Source organism: Octopus bimaculoides, chromosome 3 (genome assembly GCF_001194135.2).
Source record: "Octopus bimaculoides isolate UCB-OBI-ISO-001 chromosome 3, ASM119413v2, whole genome shotgun sequence".
NCBI classification, from domain to species: Eukaryota; Metazoa; Mollusca; class Cephalopoda; order Octopoda; family Octopodidae; genus Octopus; species Octopus bimaculoides.
Window position 1 is genome coordinate 116,243,589 of NC_068983.1, and position 18,241 is coordinate 116,261,829.

Here is an 18,241-nt window from a genome sequence, read left to right on the forward strand (position 1 = left end):
CGGCTAGTGAGTTCAAACACTTCACTCCAAAATTGTTAATTATTAATTCTATTACTAATTGACGATTCCCTGCCCTTATTTCTGTATATTTTATATTTGATGCCTCTAAGTTGGATGGTTAAACCGTAATCCCTTCATACGGGACTATTTGTGACGCACATAGAATAGATTTCTTTAGAGTGAAGTGTTTGAACTCACAAGCCGATAAATTAGTAAGTGCTTTTCCCCATGTTGGTTTTTGGTGTCGCATGGCCAAAAATTACCGTGAATTTTTTTAGAGACACTTTCAAATTTATCAGTGTTAATACAGCTACTCATAGTTTCCTGGTCAAAATAATTTATTCTGCCCTTTATCAAGCTTGAAAACAAGACTGTATGTTGTCTTTTGAGCAGATAACTTTTAAACAAGAGACGCTTGTAAAGAAGAAGACAAGAAGAAAAACACAAAGGAGATAACTAATGTTACAATAATTCAATGTCAAGCAAACATAAACAAGTTGTTAATGGTTTGATAAGTGTCTGGTGCCCTACTTTTAAATACTGACAAGATGTATTTCTTGAAATGCGAACTAACAAGAAAAATGTTCCCCAAATTTATGTATTCATTGAAGGTTCTCAAGTTTTTTTTTTAAGAGATACAGTTTTCTAAGAGAACACCCTTAACATTTTTTGGACCTATTAATATAGGAACACAAGGAAATAAAGGATGGTTGAATAAGTTATTTTGACTAGGAAACCCTAGGTAGCTGTCTTTACAAGATTTGTGGTTTTTCATTATAAGAGTATCTTCATTCTTTTAGCTTATCAAGTGCTTTTCTAGTACTTGTTGAAGCATTACCACATTATATGTATATATATAAACACACACACATACATGCATATATGGGTACAGGACATCACCAACGGTGCAGATAACATGAAATACGTAAGCGAGAAAAATTTAAAATAGGACAAGTAAACACAAAGAAGGGACCCTTCATTAGTTGTTGGCTGTCTATCTACTCTTCATTTTGAGCATTATAGACAGCCGACAACTGATAAAGGGTCCTTTCTCTGCGTTTACTTGTCCTGTTTTCCATTTATTTCTTGTTGTTTACATATTTAACTCGTTTGTTTTATGTATTATGTGTTATTTGCACTGTTGGTGATGTCCTGTACCCATATATGCATGTATATATATATATTATTTATTATTTAATTGAACGCGACACATCCATTTCCGAGTATATATATATATATATATATATATATATATATATATATATGTGCATATATGTTTCATAGGATCTAATGAGCAGCTGGACTGCATCTTGTTCAAGTATCACCATGGTTTCTTTCTTTTGGCTGGATGTCCTTCCTAACCTGAACCCCTTCCCAGTGTGTAGTGGGTGCTCTTTCCTTTGCTGTCATCACTAGTGAGGTCACGCTGCAGCTTACAAAACTAGGATCCTCGAGTGAAGTAGCTCTGTGCTCAGAGATGAAGGGGTTAACGTATGGGGGTAGGGGCTTGAGTTGAACAGCTTTTTGCTTTAGAGAAGCTGCATGATTACTCATTTTAGAATATTGGCTATGTTATCACATGGAGCTGGGAAGCGATAAAGATAGTGGTGATGAAGTGTGTGGGTGGATCCTCAAGGTATTAGATGAATGGGGTCAGAGGAACCAGGAATGTGGGTGGATAGATGTTAGTGTATGGGAGAGTGAGAGAGGGGGGGATGAGTGCTGTTGGTGTGAATATAATGAATGAAGAACAGGTGTTGAGGGGATGGATGTAGTGGCTGGTGGATAAAGGGATAGGGAGGAGGGTGTCCAATTATGCATGTTGGGTGAAGAACTGTACTAGAGTAATATTGATGCAGAAGGCAAAGGAATGATCAAAATGTGAGAAAGGAATGCTGTGTGATTGCATAGGTTGCAGTCCATGTGAAGGCATAGAGCATGGGGGAGAGTGAGAGATGTGTGGTGGTGGAGACGGAGATATAATTTAGTGTCTCAGGATGAGATCAAAATAAAAAGGCTGAAAGGTGGATATCAAGTGTCATGGTTCTGGCCAGTGAGAAAGATTAGTGATATCAAGGAAAAGCTTTTTGAAAGTTGACATATGGTGGAGGTGTGTTGAGGAAGAAAGTGGGCAAGGGCTCCAGATATGCATATATATGGGCACAGTGCTTTTAGACTTTTGTTTTACTGATTGGGACAGAACTTATTTTATCTGTATATTTATGTGTGCGCATATGTGTGTGCACGTGTGTGTGTGTGCATATACATGTGTGTGTATATTTACATACATGTATGTTTATATATGTGCATGTATGTATATATATATATATTATACACACACACACATATATATGTATGTAATATATACATATGTATACATAAGCATATATGCACACATACTGACATGTACATGTACACATACACATTATATATACATACATGCACATATATAAACATACATGTATGTAAATATACACACATGCATATGCACACACACACACACACACACACACACACACACACACACATATGCACATACACACATAAATATACAGATAAAATAAGTTCTGTCCCAATTAGTAAAACAAAAGTCTAAAAGCACTGTGTTTATATATATATATGCATATCTGGAGCCCTTGCCCACTTTCCTCCTCAAGACACCTCCACCATATGTCAATGAGGTGCTGTGCAATGGGACTGAACCCGGAACCATGTGGTTGGGAAGCAAGCTTCTTACCACACGGCCATGTCTGTGCCTATGTGTATATATATATATATATATATATAAAGGTTTATAGGGAAAAAATATTTAAAGCATTTGCAAATAGGAGAGTTCTAATGTTACTAAATGTTCCAGAGATTGATGTCTGTCCAAATTGTTTGAGAAATATTTTTGAAATAATGTGATTTAGGTATTTATTTGCTTTTCTGTGATTATATTTACATCTCACATATTCTCCTGTGTAGTGGTTTGTGACAGTCATTATTCTCTCTGAGCAGTGTTTTTACTATTGTATAGCCATTACCCAGTCACCAATGCTACATTGTTTATAGCTAATAGAAAGCTGTAAGTTAGAGCACATGATTTCAATTGTGTTTCAACTATGTAACATTTTTTAATTCTATTCATTGTTTTCTCTATTACCACTTTAGTTCATATGATTCTCTGTTTCTCAAGGGTAAAAGAATGGGCATAGTAGTCATTTTGTTGCACTGATGATAACATTCTGCTGGATTTAATTTTTGTTATTTACAAATGTTTCGTACTGTATGTATTATTTTTGTTGTGGTATAGGTAATTCTGAAAAAATTTTTAATCTCTGATTTGGTATTGATGAACATACTTTCTCACTTATTTCATAGCTTATAATTATTGTTAATTTGTTCCTTTTACAGTTTTGTACTGATGTAAATATATGTGAATGGTTCTCATAGGTGAAATTTGTGGATTTGAAATTGGTTTTCCAATTTGCCTAGATATAAATTTGTTGTATTATCCCTCCTGCTATTAATCAGTGTATATCTTATTGGTTTAATGATAATCTTTTTAAATGTTCAGATAATATTTATCAATTGGATCGATTTTTATTTTCTATATAGGAAAGTTTTAAAATCATAAATGTTCATTAAATATTGCTTACCTTTGGTTTACGTTTCCACAGAAGTAATTTATTTTTATGTCTTCACTGTTCAGCTAATGTTTATTTTCTTTTACTCATCACATGTATAGCTTTGAAATTTAATATCCTTCTTGAAGATGATGGATTTGTAATATTTTCTGAATCATTTCTGCATTATTAATTACTTTAATTATCTATAGATAATTTATTGAATTCTGAAAGAAAGTATAATCATACCTATACATTAGTTACTTTCTTCTTCTCTTTTTGATTTTATAATTTTTCTTTAATTTATTTATTTTAAGTTAATTTCATGGCAATATATCAACTCACAGTATTGTGTTTTTAAATGCATTATTATTTTTTGCTAGATTGATTTCTAAGTATTTAACAAAAGTTCACTCAGATCAATCGTTTATATTTTAGTGATATTGAAAATGAGATGTTCATTTTCTGATCTTTTATTATAAGAACGAGCTAATTTTAACTACTAAAATGTAGAATTATGTCAAATTCTGATGAAATAGTCAACTCTTTAGTTTATTAAGAAGCTTTATCCATACATGTATTATTGCCTTGGTATTAAAAAGATCCACCATGGGAAGAAGCCGTAAGAGAATTTTCCTCTTTTATAGTTTATCTAATGTTCATTTAACTAACATAATTAATTGGAAATAAATTATTTCATTACAAAGCCATAAAGCACTGGAGTTCTTGAAAATTGCAGAGTAAATTACTCTACATTCATTTTAGTATTTCAGTTGTTGAATCTGTTTAAAAAGGGCAAGCTACAAGGCTTGACATGATGTCCAGCCTTTCATGGTTGAGACAAATATATTTTATTGAATTAACTCAATTTACTATTCTTCTACCTTAAAGAAATTGACCTTGCTCCTAGTTAAAAATTTTAAATTTACTCTTGATGTAGAAATAAATTGATTTTATTTATTTGTGCAATTAGGCTTTAATTTTGTAAACATTATTCCTTATAACAATTTCTAGAAATAAAGTTTATATCTATATATATACACACACACACACATTAGATGAAAAATATTCAAGCTACAATTTTTTCTGTTTCAGATCCCGTGTCTAGTCCACCAAAACTTACTCCACCTGATGTCAAAAGTACATTAGAAAACAACCGAGAAAATACAAATTTTTATCATAATGTTGTAAGTAGTTCCTTCTGGCTTATTCCTAAACATCGTGGGCTATCACTTGTACAATCAAATATTGAATTCCAGAATCATAATTTTTATTGATCTTATTTGATTTATCTCTTTTTTTTTTATATCGATCTCATCCTACTTTTGTTGAAGCTGGAAGAACTTTCCCCAGAGAATATCACAAGTATCAACTACTCAAAATGTTGTTTTTCTGTTTTATGTTATGTCATTTCTGATAAGCCGATAGTATTTCATTTTGTACTCTCTCTCTCTCTCTCTCTCTCTCTCTCTCTCTCTCTCTCTCTCTCTCTCTCTCTCTCTCTCTCAATATGTATATGTAGTTGTGGCTGATGCCAGTGCCACCTGACTGGCTCCCATGCTGGTGGCATGCAATAAGCACCATGCATGCATGGGTCATTGCCAGTGATGCCTGTCTGGCTCCCCATGCCGGAGGCACATAAAAACGCGTCATCTGAATGTGGCCGATGCCAGCCTCCCTGCCCTGACTGGCTCCTGTGCCGGTAGCATGTAAAAAGCACCATCTGAACGTGGCCGATACCAGTGCCACCTGACTGGCCCCCATGCCGGTGGTACATAAAAAGCACCCACTTACACTCTCGGAGTGGTTGGCGTTAGGAAGGACATCTAGCTGTAGAAACACTGCCCGATCAGGTTGGAGCTTGGTGTGGCCTCCTTGCTTGCCAGTCCCCAGTCAAAACATCCAACCCATGCCAGCTTGGAAAACGGACGTTAAATGATGATGATAGTGATATCTTCATCTAGTGTAATAAGTGCAAGTTGGCCTTATGAAGTAGGTTTCTCTGATACCTATAATTCTAGTATTAAGGATATGGAAAGTTTTGACATATGTCTTTTCCAAGGATATAAGTAAACCCAAATGAGTCCATCTGGAAGGTGGGACAGAGCCAATGGTCTAGCTTGCTGAAAGTTTACCTCCACTGTAAATAGACTATTGAACTACAATAACATGTTAATGTTGATGACTGGTCATATGTAGCTCATTTGGCTGAAATGATCCGAAAGGATTTTTCTGTCCTTGCTTTTAATAACAGTTACACATTTAATGATATTCTTCAATTAGGTTAATGAAGAGTGATATCAGCTACTTTTTACTTTCAGATTACTTTGGTCATTTTCTAAGGTTATTATAATTATACCTCTTGAAGGCATGTCTTTTGTCCTCTGATCTATGTAACTGTATTTTACCAGGTTACACTTGATAGTGTTTAGTGCTATGTAACTACAAGTTCTTTCTATGTTCCTGTTCTTCTTCCTCATCACTGAAGTGATGAAGAGAAACAATGTGTGCAGTGGTGTAATCCATGGTTGTTTCAGAAATAGTTTTTGTTTTCCTATTACCGCCTGACTGGCCTTCGTGCCAGTGGTACGTAAAAGCACCCACTACACTCTCTGAGTGGTTGGCGTTAGGAAGGGCATCCAGCTGTAGAAACTCTGCCAAATCAGATTGGAGCCTGGTGTAGCCATCTGGCTTCACCAGTCCTCAGTCAAATCGTCCAACCCATGCCAGCATGGAAAGTGGACGTTAAACGACGATGATGATGATGATGAATAAATTAATAGCATAATAGTAATAATAATAATAATAATAATAATAATAATAAAAAGGTTTTCTATGCATTGAATTTGAAGGACTCCCTTAACTATAGATAGTGATTAGATTTAAAAAGTTCGCTCTGCATAAACTTCTGATGTAAATTCATAAACTTGTATTCCTGATCTCTTACATTTATAGCATGTTGCTAATCAACTTACTTGTACGTCATGTATGAAATATAGGTATTACAGTGTGATAAAGGAGTTTCTTCGTAACTGCTTAGCTTCAGATTTGATTCTACTGTATGGCACTTTGCGTAAATGTCTTCTGCTATAGCCTCAGTTTGGCCAATATCATGTGAGTGGAAATTGGTAGATGGAAAGTGTGTGTGTGGGCCTGCATACATGTATATCTTTCACTTATGCCTCAATGTACAATATAAACATTGGCAAGAAAACTGAAAAAGATATTAAAAAAACAAAACACACACACAAAAAAAAAAAATTTATAAATGCTGTCCCCTGCATCAAGTTAGACAGTTATCTCTTTTGCCATCAAAAATGCTGAATCTGATTAATCAGTTGGAAACCGATGACCAGTGCTTCTTTTCAAGAATTATGGTATTAAATAATAATAACAAAATGCATACAAATGCTTCCATTAACTAATGTATTTGTTTGTTTATTTTATATCGTACATTTTGTGAATAAAAGTATCATTGGTTATAGGCTTCCAGTGAGGTAGTCACTGGTTTATTACAATTTTAATGATAGGAATCAAAAAGGACTGTTTTTACAAGTTGGGTGAAGTAAATACAAGGTATTCTTGCTTGAATACCGTAGTTCACCAGTCTTTTCACTGTTCTGTACATTTTTAGTCAATATTTACTGGTGGCAGAGAGTCATTTTGTAAATATTCTGTTCCAAATTTGATGCCACTGTGCAGTATTTTAAATCAATGTTTTCTACAGTAGCAGGGTGGACCCAAGGGGGAGCTTGAGGGCACATGCTCCCCTCAAGAAAATTGTATCCTTCAAAATAATGTTACTACACCCTTTTCTCCTGGAATTGTATTCCCTTCTGACCTTGTGCCCTCCTAGGTCTGTACCTGAAAAGCCTCAGTTGGATAAAAGCTTGAGGGAAATCTGGTAAACAGAAACTGGTAGAAGATTGTGTGTGTGTGTGTGTGTGTGTGTGTGTGTGTGCACATATTCTATGTGTATATCACTGTTATATCTCTTCAAAATAATAAACCTTGGTATTTTGTTATTTAGTGAAGAAAGTGTTAGGTTAAATACTGGTCAATATGATTGGTTATATACGTAGAAACAGTGCTCCAATTATTGCCATGATTGAATGGTTGAAATCAGTAAATAAATACGCATGTGCATGTGCACATGCAAACGTGTGTGCACACTTACATGCACTAGGTTTCTGCACAGTTTTTATCTATCAATTTTTTCCTGAGACTTGGACCAATCCAATACTCTGATAAAAGACTCTTGCCTGTAATGCTGTGCAGTAGCGATGAACCTGGAATCACATAATTATGAACCAGTATATCTTAAGTGGTTTATTCTTTTTTCCTAAATGGTTTATTCTTCTATCAGTTGAGTAAGTAATAATTTATAGGAAGTACGGTAATTGCTTTTGAGTATATTTTACCCATTCAGAAAATGGTTGCTATATCCATAATTCAGTTTACAATTAATTCATTATTCTAAAACTCTTTTATTATAGTCAAAATAATATCAATTATCAAGATTGGTTTAGATTCCCATTCCCTTTTTTTTTTATATGAAATAAAAATATTTGTACAGAATTGTAAATTGATGGCTTTTATTGAAAATATCAGGTAAAATTTTATTGAAATTTCAGATAAAATTGATTATTACTTGTGTTTACAGGTACTTGAAAATGTAGTTGAAACAGAAGAGAAACATGTTGGGGAGATGCGAACATTACTTCAGAAATATATTCGACCATTACGAAACAATAATGTGTAAGTTGATGATGAATTTCTCCCAAGAGTGTTACATACGGAATGAATTTCGATTTTTTTTTTTTTTTTTTAAATTTATTCTATTAAAAAAAACAGAAGTAGAGTCTCATATTGTATCACTGAAAAATTCCATGTGGCGAATGCATTTTTTTTAAAGCCTATTCTCTTTTCTTCATATCAGCAGGTGCTTTAAAATAGGGGTGATTTCTATATCACAGGAACTATTATTTGCACATTTACAGAAGCATTGAGCATATTTTAGCTTAAAACAATGGATTTAGCAATAAAGATGAAACAAAAAAGTTAAGCGAAAAGACACTGCCATCTTACACACGCACACGCACACGCACGCACACGCGCGCACACACACACACACACACACACACACACACACACTTTCTTTGAGAGATTGTTCATTTGAGTTTTCCTTTAAAATCTGTAAAAAATGTATTGTAGTCCATTTTGTTTGATGTTGATAAGATTCACTTTAATTATGAAGATTAGCTGTGATTTATTTTAGTAATAAAGTAATAAACCCATAAGTATTATGACTAGTGTGTTTGAAACAATTACCTTGTTTATATGGAGGTTTGTTTGTTATACCTTTTGTTTGTTTCATTCATTTAACTGTTATCATTTAGCTTTTCATTACTATATTCTCTTTATCTTAAAGATTAATATACTAAAACAATTATTACCTTGAATTTTCATTTGCAATGAGATCTTTTTAATTCATAACATCATTCATATATTTTATTTGCATATTTAAAATAATTGAATTTACAAAGCTTTTTAAATGAAAACCATTTCCTTGAAATGCTAAACATTATGTATTAATTTGAACAGAAACCTTTGAAAATTATTTTTCCAAGAATTCTTCTTATTTGACTATCTGAGAAAGTTATAAGTTTTAATTTATTTTATGTGCATGCAATATGCATTGGTATGTTTCTGAATAAGTACACTGATGTGTATACTTTCCTGGTTAAGTTTCACTGAACTCTTCAGTAATATTTTCTTGGAACAAAACCTAATCTTTTGTTTAATTAATTGTAGAATAACCATTCTACGTTCAGTAGTTGATTCTTGGCAGTTATTGTTTTTGACTCAGATCGTCTCTGATTGAACAGACGGAAGGCGGTTGAGCCACAGTTGTCCCTGTCATTTTATGAGTATCTCTAGAACTACATTACTCAATGTATCTTTCTTTTTTCCAAGATGATAGTTTGATTTGAGTGACAATAAGTTGCTACATATTGATTCCTCATGTACAGCATGAGACTATCATGAAAAAAGTAAACATGGGCAAGTCTTAGAATTATCTTACCTTGTGACACTCCATATATACTTATCATCATCATCATCATCATCATCGTTTAACGTCCGCTTTCCATGCTAGCATGGGTTGGACGATTTGACTGAGGACTGGTGAAACCGGATGGCAACACCAGGCTCCAGTCTGATTTGGCAGAGTTTCTACAGCTGGATGCCCTTCCTAACGCCAACCACTCAGAGAGTGTAGTGGGTGCTTTTACGTGTCACCCGCACGAAAACGGCCACGCTCGAAATGGTGTCTTTTATGTGCCACCCGCACAAGCCAGTCCAGGGGCACTGGCAACGATCTTACTTGGCTTGCCGGGTCTTCTCACACACAGCACATTTCCAAAGGTCTCGGTCAGTAGTCATCGCCTTGGTGAGGCCCAATGTACGAAGGTCTTGCCTCACCACCTCAGCCCAGGTCTTCCTGGGCCTACCTCTTCCACGGGTTCCCTCAACTGTTAGGGTGTGGCACTTTTTCACACAGCTATCCTCATCCATTCTCACCACATGTCCATACCAGCGCAATCGTCTCTCTTGCACACCACAAATGATGCTTCTTCTAATGTTCAGCACCGGTTATAAGGTTATAAACTAATAAACCTTGTAGTTCTTTATAATTCACTCATTTCATTTGAAACATGCTGCAAGAAACATGGTGGCCATGGAAAGCATTTTTATTATTTAATTGTTTGTTTATTTATCTTTTTTATTTTTATTTATTATAATTGTTTTTTTTTCTTTTCAGATTAACTCAGGCAGAATTTAGTCAACTCACTGGTAATCTTGAAGAGATTTTTGCTTTTCAACAAAAATTTTTATCTTCTTTAGAAGAAGTTAATAAGTAAGATATAATTTTAAGTCAGTTTTACTGTTATTAATATGATCATGTTATATACTAGGAATCATCTGTGTGTGTGTGTGTGTGTGTGTGTGGATATTCTTTTATTCTTTTACTTGTTTCAGTCATTTGACTGCGGCCATGCTGGAGCACCACCTTTAGTCAAGCAAATCGACCCCCAGGACTTATTCTTTGTAAGCTTAGTACTTATTCTATCGGTCTCTTTTGCCGAACCGCTAAGTTACAGGGATGTTGTGTGTGGGGGGGGGGGACAAACACAGGCACACAAACATATACACATATATATATATATATACATACATACATATATACGACAGGCTTTTTTCAGTTTCCGTCTACCAAATCCACTCACAAGGCTTTGGTCGGCCCGAGGCTATAGTAGAGGACACTTGCCCAAGGTGTCACGCAGTGGGAATGAACCTGGAACCATGTGGTTGGTGAGCAAGCTACTTACCACACACCCACTCCTGCGCCTATGTATAAGCATGTGGATGGGTGGGTGTTCTTTTGTGCATTGAGTGCAAATGATTTGAATGTCCCCTTGCATCCTCTCCTGCCAGCTGGTTTGTTGGCATTGAGAATGGTCAGCTGAAATACTTGAATGCTTGCACAAGGCTTTCCCAAGACTAGCACTATTTTTTTTTTTTTTAACCCCCCAATAACAGAAGGTGGGACCTGAATTAAGAGTTTATAGGGCTGCAACAGGCACATAGGCTGACATACTAACATTCTACCAGCAAATCCAGGATGGAAATAATTGTCAGTAAAATTCCTTGCTATGCTCCTATAAGTTATTAGTAAACTAAAATTGGCATTTTTAAATTCTTGAACATTACTGGTGCATTTCATATCTGTGGTTCTCTTCAATAACTAACTGTATCAGGCATATACATCATATGTAACTTGAGTGTAATTTGTGAAGGCTCATGGCTCAGTGGTTAGAGTGCTGGGCTCACAGTCATTATTTTGTGAGTTTGATTGCTGGACTGTGTGCTGTGTTCTTGAGCAAGACACTTTATTTTGCATTGCTCCAGTTCACTCAGCTGTAGAAGTAAGTTGCGACGTCACTAGTGCCAAGCTGTATTGGCCTTTGCCTTTCCCTTGGATAATATTGATGGCATGGAGAGGGGAGGCTGGTATGCATGAGCAATTGCCGGTCTTCCATAAACAATCTTGCCCAGACTTGTGCCTCAGAGGGTAACTTCCTAGGTGCAATCCCATGGTCGTCCATGATTGAAGGGGTCTTAATCCTTTTAACTTGAATGATTATTTTTAATGAGTATCACTGCAATGTCAGGGTTTTTACAACTTAAAAATCATAAGTTTCTTCTAACTCTTGAATGTAACCAAGTCTACCTGATATTCTAGCGTGGTTAATTTGCATTAACCACAGGCAACTTTTCAATGCTAAAATTTCCTACAAATTTTGTTTTTGCCAAAAATTTTAGGCCTTAATATTTTTGATAATATTAAGGTAGTGAGCCAGTAGAATTGTTCACATGCTGGGCAAAATGCTTAGCAGTCTTTTGCCCATCTTTATGTTCTGAGTTCAAATTCCTATGTAGTCAATTTTGCCTTTCATCCTTTCAGGGTCACTAAAATTGAATTGACTTACTCCTCCACTGAAATTGCTGGCCTTATGCCAAAATTTGAAATCAGTATTTCTGATAATGGTATCATGGCACCCAACCCATACACTTGATTTCAATCACATATACCTAGATTTAATTGGTTGCCTGGTTTAATTCTACTGTCAAGCATCCTGAGTTGTCTTTAGCAGAGTTCACTTTGTTGTAAACATTCATACCAGGTTTCAGGTTTGAGGCTACCTTTCTCCTTCCCTTCCACCAGTCTTGGGAACCATGTAAAGCGTCAGGGGCACTGTTGTCCCTCCTGATTAAATGATATATATATGTGTATGTATGTATATAAGGTACATTTTGTTTTTAATTTTGAATTAATTATAGCAAATGATTTGAATGCATGAATGAGCATTTGTGACTTGTCGCTTTATATTCGTCATCAGCCAGAATTGTATTTTGGAAATTATTTGTTGTGTCGTTATCATTCATTTGATTCATGTACCTATTTTCTATCTTCTGATTTAGGCTTCCTTCTGTCCAACGACGTATGGGCGGAGTATTTATGGAACACGCTTCCACTCTAAAAGAACTTTACTTGGTTTACTGTTCTAATCACCCGTCTGCTGTTGCTATTTTACAAGCGAAATGGTAAGAAGAGAGAAATACTTTGTATGCTTATTAATTTAGTTTTGGCTTCATATGCATTTACATGTTTACGTTTTAGAATGTCAACATGATTATCTTTTGTTGTTAGTAATTATACATGACATTTCAAATATAGTATTGCTGACAGGAACTGTATGACACTCACAGTCCCATTATTATTGCTACAAAACACATGATGCATTACATTATTATGATCCAGCAAATGGTAATCTACATGACCACAAGCATGGCTGTTAAGAAGTTTGCTTTGCAGTCATCTGGTTTTGAGTTCAATACTCCTGCACTACACAAAACTTTGGGCAAATGGCTAGTGTCATAGCCCTAAGCTGTTCAATGCTTACAAGTTGAACTTAGAAGATGGAAAAGGTAAAAGATTGTCTTTGCCTTTATGTTGTCTTCTGCTTCAGTAAGCATCCCTGTATCTGCAAATGAATTTAAAAACTTCAGGGAGGTTCAGGCTGGGTAGATGTAGGTTTTCTAAATGCTGAGGATCAGGGATTAGGGTTAATTTCTAAAAGAATTGAAAGTTTGAAAAAAGATATTAATCTCAAAATACATAATTTCTGTTGTATTTTAAATGTTGAATTAAAAATAGAGAAAAACAAAATTTGGTTAAAAAGGTAGCAAAAATGGGGGAAGAGAAAATTAAGATTTTGAAAAGCTGTTTTTTTTTTTCATTTTCTTCTTTTTTTCCCCCCTTTGGTAGTGTGTGTAAAGTTGTAAATTCTGTGGATTAAAATATAGGAGTCTGAAGAAATTTTCAGTTTTAGGAAAAAAATAAATAAATGGAGTGACTATTTAACACCTCCATCCACACATAAGTATGTGTGTGTACTTTTATTTAAGTATATTGTTGAAAGATTTAAACGTTTGTGAGAAAACTGGTAAACCAGTGCTTTCAATGATTAAAACAACAAAATCAAAACTGGTATTTTTTCTCCCTCAGTTGTTCTGTCATTCTCCATCAAAAAAGCCAGTGAACTGTTAGAAATCGAGAAACATTTTGGTATCAAATGTGATATAAAATTTACATTTTTTAGATGAAAGCAATTGTTATCTTGATTTGGAGTGAAGTAGCTTTTAGACAACTTGTCTCAGAATGTTCATTCTCAAATAAAGATATTTTCGTTGAGCAGACTCTACTGATTATTTTTGTAGACTGCTTGAAGCTGGAGAAATTTATTTCAAGTTAAAAATAAGTTTTATTTTCATTTATTTTAAAGTTAAATGTTAATGCTCTTTCAGCATCATGGTTTCCTTACTCCATTTTATTTCTGTTCTGCAGGGAAGAACTTAGCAAATTTATGGAATACCTTGGTGCTCCTGTTCCTGGTGCGATGACCTTAACTACAAATCTTTCTAAACCATTCACACGTCTTGATAAATATCCAAGCTTGCTTAGGGAATTGGAAACTCATATAGAGGTAACATTTTTTTTATTACTTTTATTGTCATATATAACTGTCAACATTAGATTTACAGAATATTAGATTATATATATTAGATTAACTATTAGATAATACATATTATCACTTTTATGTCCACTTTTCCATGTTGGCAAAAGTTGGATGGATTGTCACAACTCAAGTCATTTTTTAGTTAGAGTTATTGCCCTCCTAGATGGGTCAGGCATCACATCTCACTTGCATGTTCCACATATTTTAATTTGGTTTCTATGCTTCGATACTTTTATCACCAACCTCTTTACGGAGTGTACTGGTACACTTCATCATGGCACCATCACTTGATAAGTTGTCTTGTCCCCAACAATACTAATGAATCTTCTCTATCTTGTTTCCATGTGATAACAAGCATCAGAAGGTTGTCTTGTCTGTGGAAAAAGTAAAAAGAGTCCCTTCTTTCCTGCATTTTCTTCATGCATTTGTCCCTTTTTCTCTCATGTAACTGTGTGGGTTGAGAGTGAGAGGATGATAGAAGTGTAAAAGAGAAGAACCAGGGTGATGAGAGTAAGTGGGTGATAAGAGTAATGAGAGAGAGAGAGAGAGAGAGAAGAAGAGAGAGCTAGCTACATAACATTTGTTGGTAAGGAGATTGAATAATCACCATAATTATCAATTTTTACTTGCTATCAAATGTGTAATCGTTTCTTTCATTGCTATTCCTTAGCTTCACATAATCCTTTATCCAGTAGACAAAAACATTGTAGCTGTGTGTGACCATTCACATTTTTCAAGATATAGTGTATTTAGTACTACATTATCTAATATGTCTTTTTTGAAGTCAGTTGGGCATGATTTGATGGAAATTTGACTGTATTTCTAACAAGTTGTGCAATTACATAGAGAAGCAGATTAGTTGAAACTTATTACTGGTAGAATTTTAGTAGCTATAGTTTGAGAAGTATATAGAAAAGTGTATGAATACTTTATCCATGCAATAGGTTGATGAATTATGTGCTGGATAAAATATTCTTCAGAGTAAAATTTCTCAAATAATGGCTTCACAAACAATGATTTTAATCTGAAGATTATTATACTTACTATACATACTGACACTACTGGGGAAAAAAGTGAAATTTAGTTGAGTAGAATTTGATCTTAGAAATGTGAGATTATAAATCTCGGTATCAAAAATTGCATATTGCTTCGTTAGAGCCCTTTTTTGTTTTTGATTAATAATATGGTTGTTGTATATGAGAAAAATTTCATCATCATCATCATCATCATCATCGTTTAACGTCCGCTTTCCATGCTAGCATGGGTTGGACGATTTGACTGAGGACTGGTGCAACCGGATGGCTACACCAGGCTCCAATCTAATTTGGCAGAGTTTCTACAGCTGGATGCCCTTCCTAACGCCAACCACTCAGAGAGTGTAGTGGGTGCTTTTACGTGTCACCTGCACGAAAACGGCCACGCTTGAAATGGTGTCTTTTATGTGCCACCTGCACAAGAGCCAGTCCAGGGGTGCTGGCAACAATCTCGCTCGAAAACCCTACAAGGCCAGTCAGGCGGTACTGGCAACGGTCACGCTCAGGATGGTACATCTTATGTGCCACCCACACAAGAGCCAGTCCAGGGGCACTGGCAACGATCTCACTTGGCTTACCGGGTCTTTTCACGCACAGCACATTTCCAAAGGTCTCAGTCAGTAGTCATCGCCTCGGTGAGGCCCAATGTTCGAAGGTCTTGCCTCACCACCTCAACCCAGGTCTTCCTGGGCCTACCTCTTCCACTGGTTATACAATTATACATAGAAGTATATCCAATAAACTAGTGGCTGCATAGTTCTTATAGTTAAAAAAAAAACAATCTCTATTGTTTCTTGACAGTTGGAATTTTACTACTTTCAAATTAAACTGATATATTATATTCTTTGAAATGATAAATTTGGCTAAATTTTGCATACACAATTGGCAACAGAAAACAGTATACCAAACTTGGCAAAAAGGAAGATTTTCAATAAAATTTATAAAGAATACTGTTGATAACCCCCTCCTCTCACCCTCCACCCCACTGAATTGATGTCCCTGATAATTTTACCATAACATGGAAATTCGTAACACAAGAACCTATTTACCATTGACTTCCATGCTACATGGAAGTCAATAGCAGATAGATTTCATGGGTGGTTGGTGTTAGGGAGGGCATCCAGCTGTATAAACCATGCCAAAACAGACAGTGAAGCCTGATGCAGTCTTCTAGCTTGCTGGCTCCTGTCAACCCGACCAACCCATGCTAGTATGAAAGACGGACGTTAAATGTTATGGAATTCCACATTGTAGCAATATTGCTAGGAATACAATGGTTCCTTTAGGTGGAGAATGTCTATACCATTGTAGTCAGCATGATGAATATTTAAGAAGACAAAAAAAAAGTATGTAATGACGGAGGAAATAAACGAGCGCTCTCATTCCTGAAATTTGGCAAAGAATATTGGGAAATTAATGTTTCAGCTTTTCTTTATAATAATGCACTCTTTTTTTTTTTTTGCTTACCTCTGAAAAAGAAAAAGAATGTGTTTTTGAGACAGCTTGAAATATAAGCAGAGTTATGTACCTTGATTAGAGTTGACAATTAGGTTGTGGATTCAGACTCTCGTCACGACATACTGAACTTGAGCCGCTATAAAATTTTTGAAAATGAATGTTTTTACAATATTGATTTTAATTATTACAGCATATTAATGCAATTTGGTCGAAAAGGAAACTAGGTGGAAGCTTGTATGTGTTTGTGTTTATCAGTGTGTTGAGTTGTGCCCCTTAACGGGGGAAAAAGGAAAAAAAAAAAGCGAAATTGAATCATTTGATAAAATCAGGCCGAGACAAAAATAAATCAATCTGATCTAATTAAACCTTTGAAAATGGTTCCCCAGCATATCTTCGTACTTGTATGAGATGTATTTTCTCTCGGAAAGGAGATAATCTTCAAGAAGTTCTTGGTGAATCACCTATTTAATGCTGATTGAGAAGATAAGAATATTATCACTTCAGAACTCCCATAAAATTTCAAACTTCATCCACGAATCTTTAAATACATAACAGTTATTGAATAGCTTAGGGTGATAAAAATTTTAGATTATCGACACAAATTTTAAGTCTATTTCTTGATTCTACTACTTACTAGCTGAGCTGTTAAGTCCAGAGGATGAAGTCTGTACCTATAAGATTCGAATTATTGACATTTTTTATACACCTGATATTTACGCTAACTTGCCAAAACACTAATAATAAGCAAATATCGAAGAAATACATAAGTGAAAAAAGAAAAAAGGTCAAGGGAATTAATTCAAGTATGGAAGAGTAATGCCCCTTACTTTTAAGCGCAGTCAGTCTTATGTGTGTATTTTAGCACGTATACTACAGTTTGTTTTTATTGTTCAGTTATAATAAAAACAATTTTACATTAATCTGGTGGGTTACTCTATTCTTTTGGAGAGTAAAAGTTTATCATTCTAAAACAAGAACGTTGTTGACAGTGACTCCGAAGTTTCGGCTAGCTAAGCCATTTCCGGACTATGATGCATTAAAGTTAGCTGTGTTTGTGTGCGTCCGTGTATATATGTACTTTCATGATGAATCCTTGAAAGGCATGGAAGCACTGTATAAATAGTTTTTATCCAAATCCTGACTACCTTGTTTTTCTTCATATATAAAACCTGTACACCCCTTCAGACAATTTACATATATGTAGCTGTGTGGCATTCGATCATATAAAGAATATATAAATATACGCATATACCCATACATATATGTACGTACCTACATATATATGTATATATACATGCATATATGGGTACAGGACATCGAAAAACACGTTAAACACAATGAGAAACGAAAATATAAAAACGAAAACATAGAAAACAAACTTTTTTTTAACAACGAAAAAAAACAGACAGAAATACGAGACATGCAACATAAAGAGTATACTCCTTCGTCAGTTGTCTCTGTTTGATCTACTCCGCGTTTCAAAGGCATATATATGTAT

At 34.9% G+C, this 18,241-nt stretch overlaps 1 protein-coding gene across 21 annotated transcripts in view; it reads left to right on the top strand.

Annotated features, from left to right (window-relative positions):
* Positions 1-18,241, top strand: part of LOC106874470 (rho guanine nucleotide exchange factor 7) — a 206,499-nt gene that overhangs the window by 44,046 nt on the left and 144,212 nt on the right. For all 21 annotated transcript variants that reach the window (XM_052966471.1, XM_052966465.1, XM_052966469.1 and 18 more), the window contains exons 3-7: positions 4,704-4,795; positions 8,272-8,366; positions 10,432-10,527; positions 12,654-12,776; positions 14,080-14,218. In XM_052966471.1, coding sequence (XP_052822431.1) covers positions 4,704-4,795; positions 8,272-8,366; positions 10,432-10,527; positions 12,654-12,776; positions 14,080-14,218 — 545 coding nt within the window. The remainder of the gene's footprint in view (positions 1-4,703; positions 4,796-8,271; positions 8,367-10,431; positions 10,528-12,653; positions 12,777-14,079; positions 14,219-18,241) is intronic.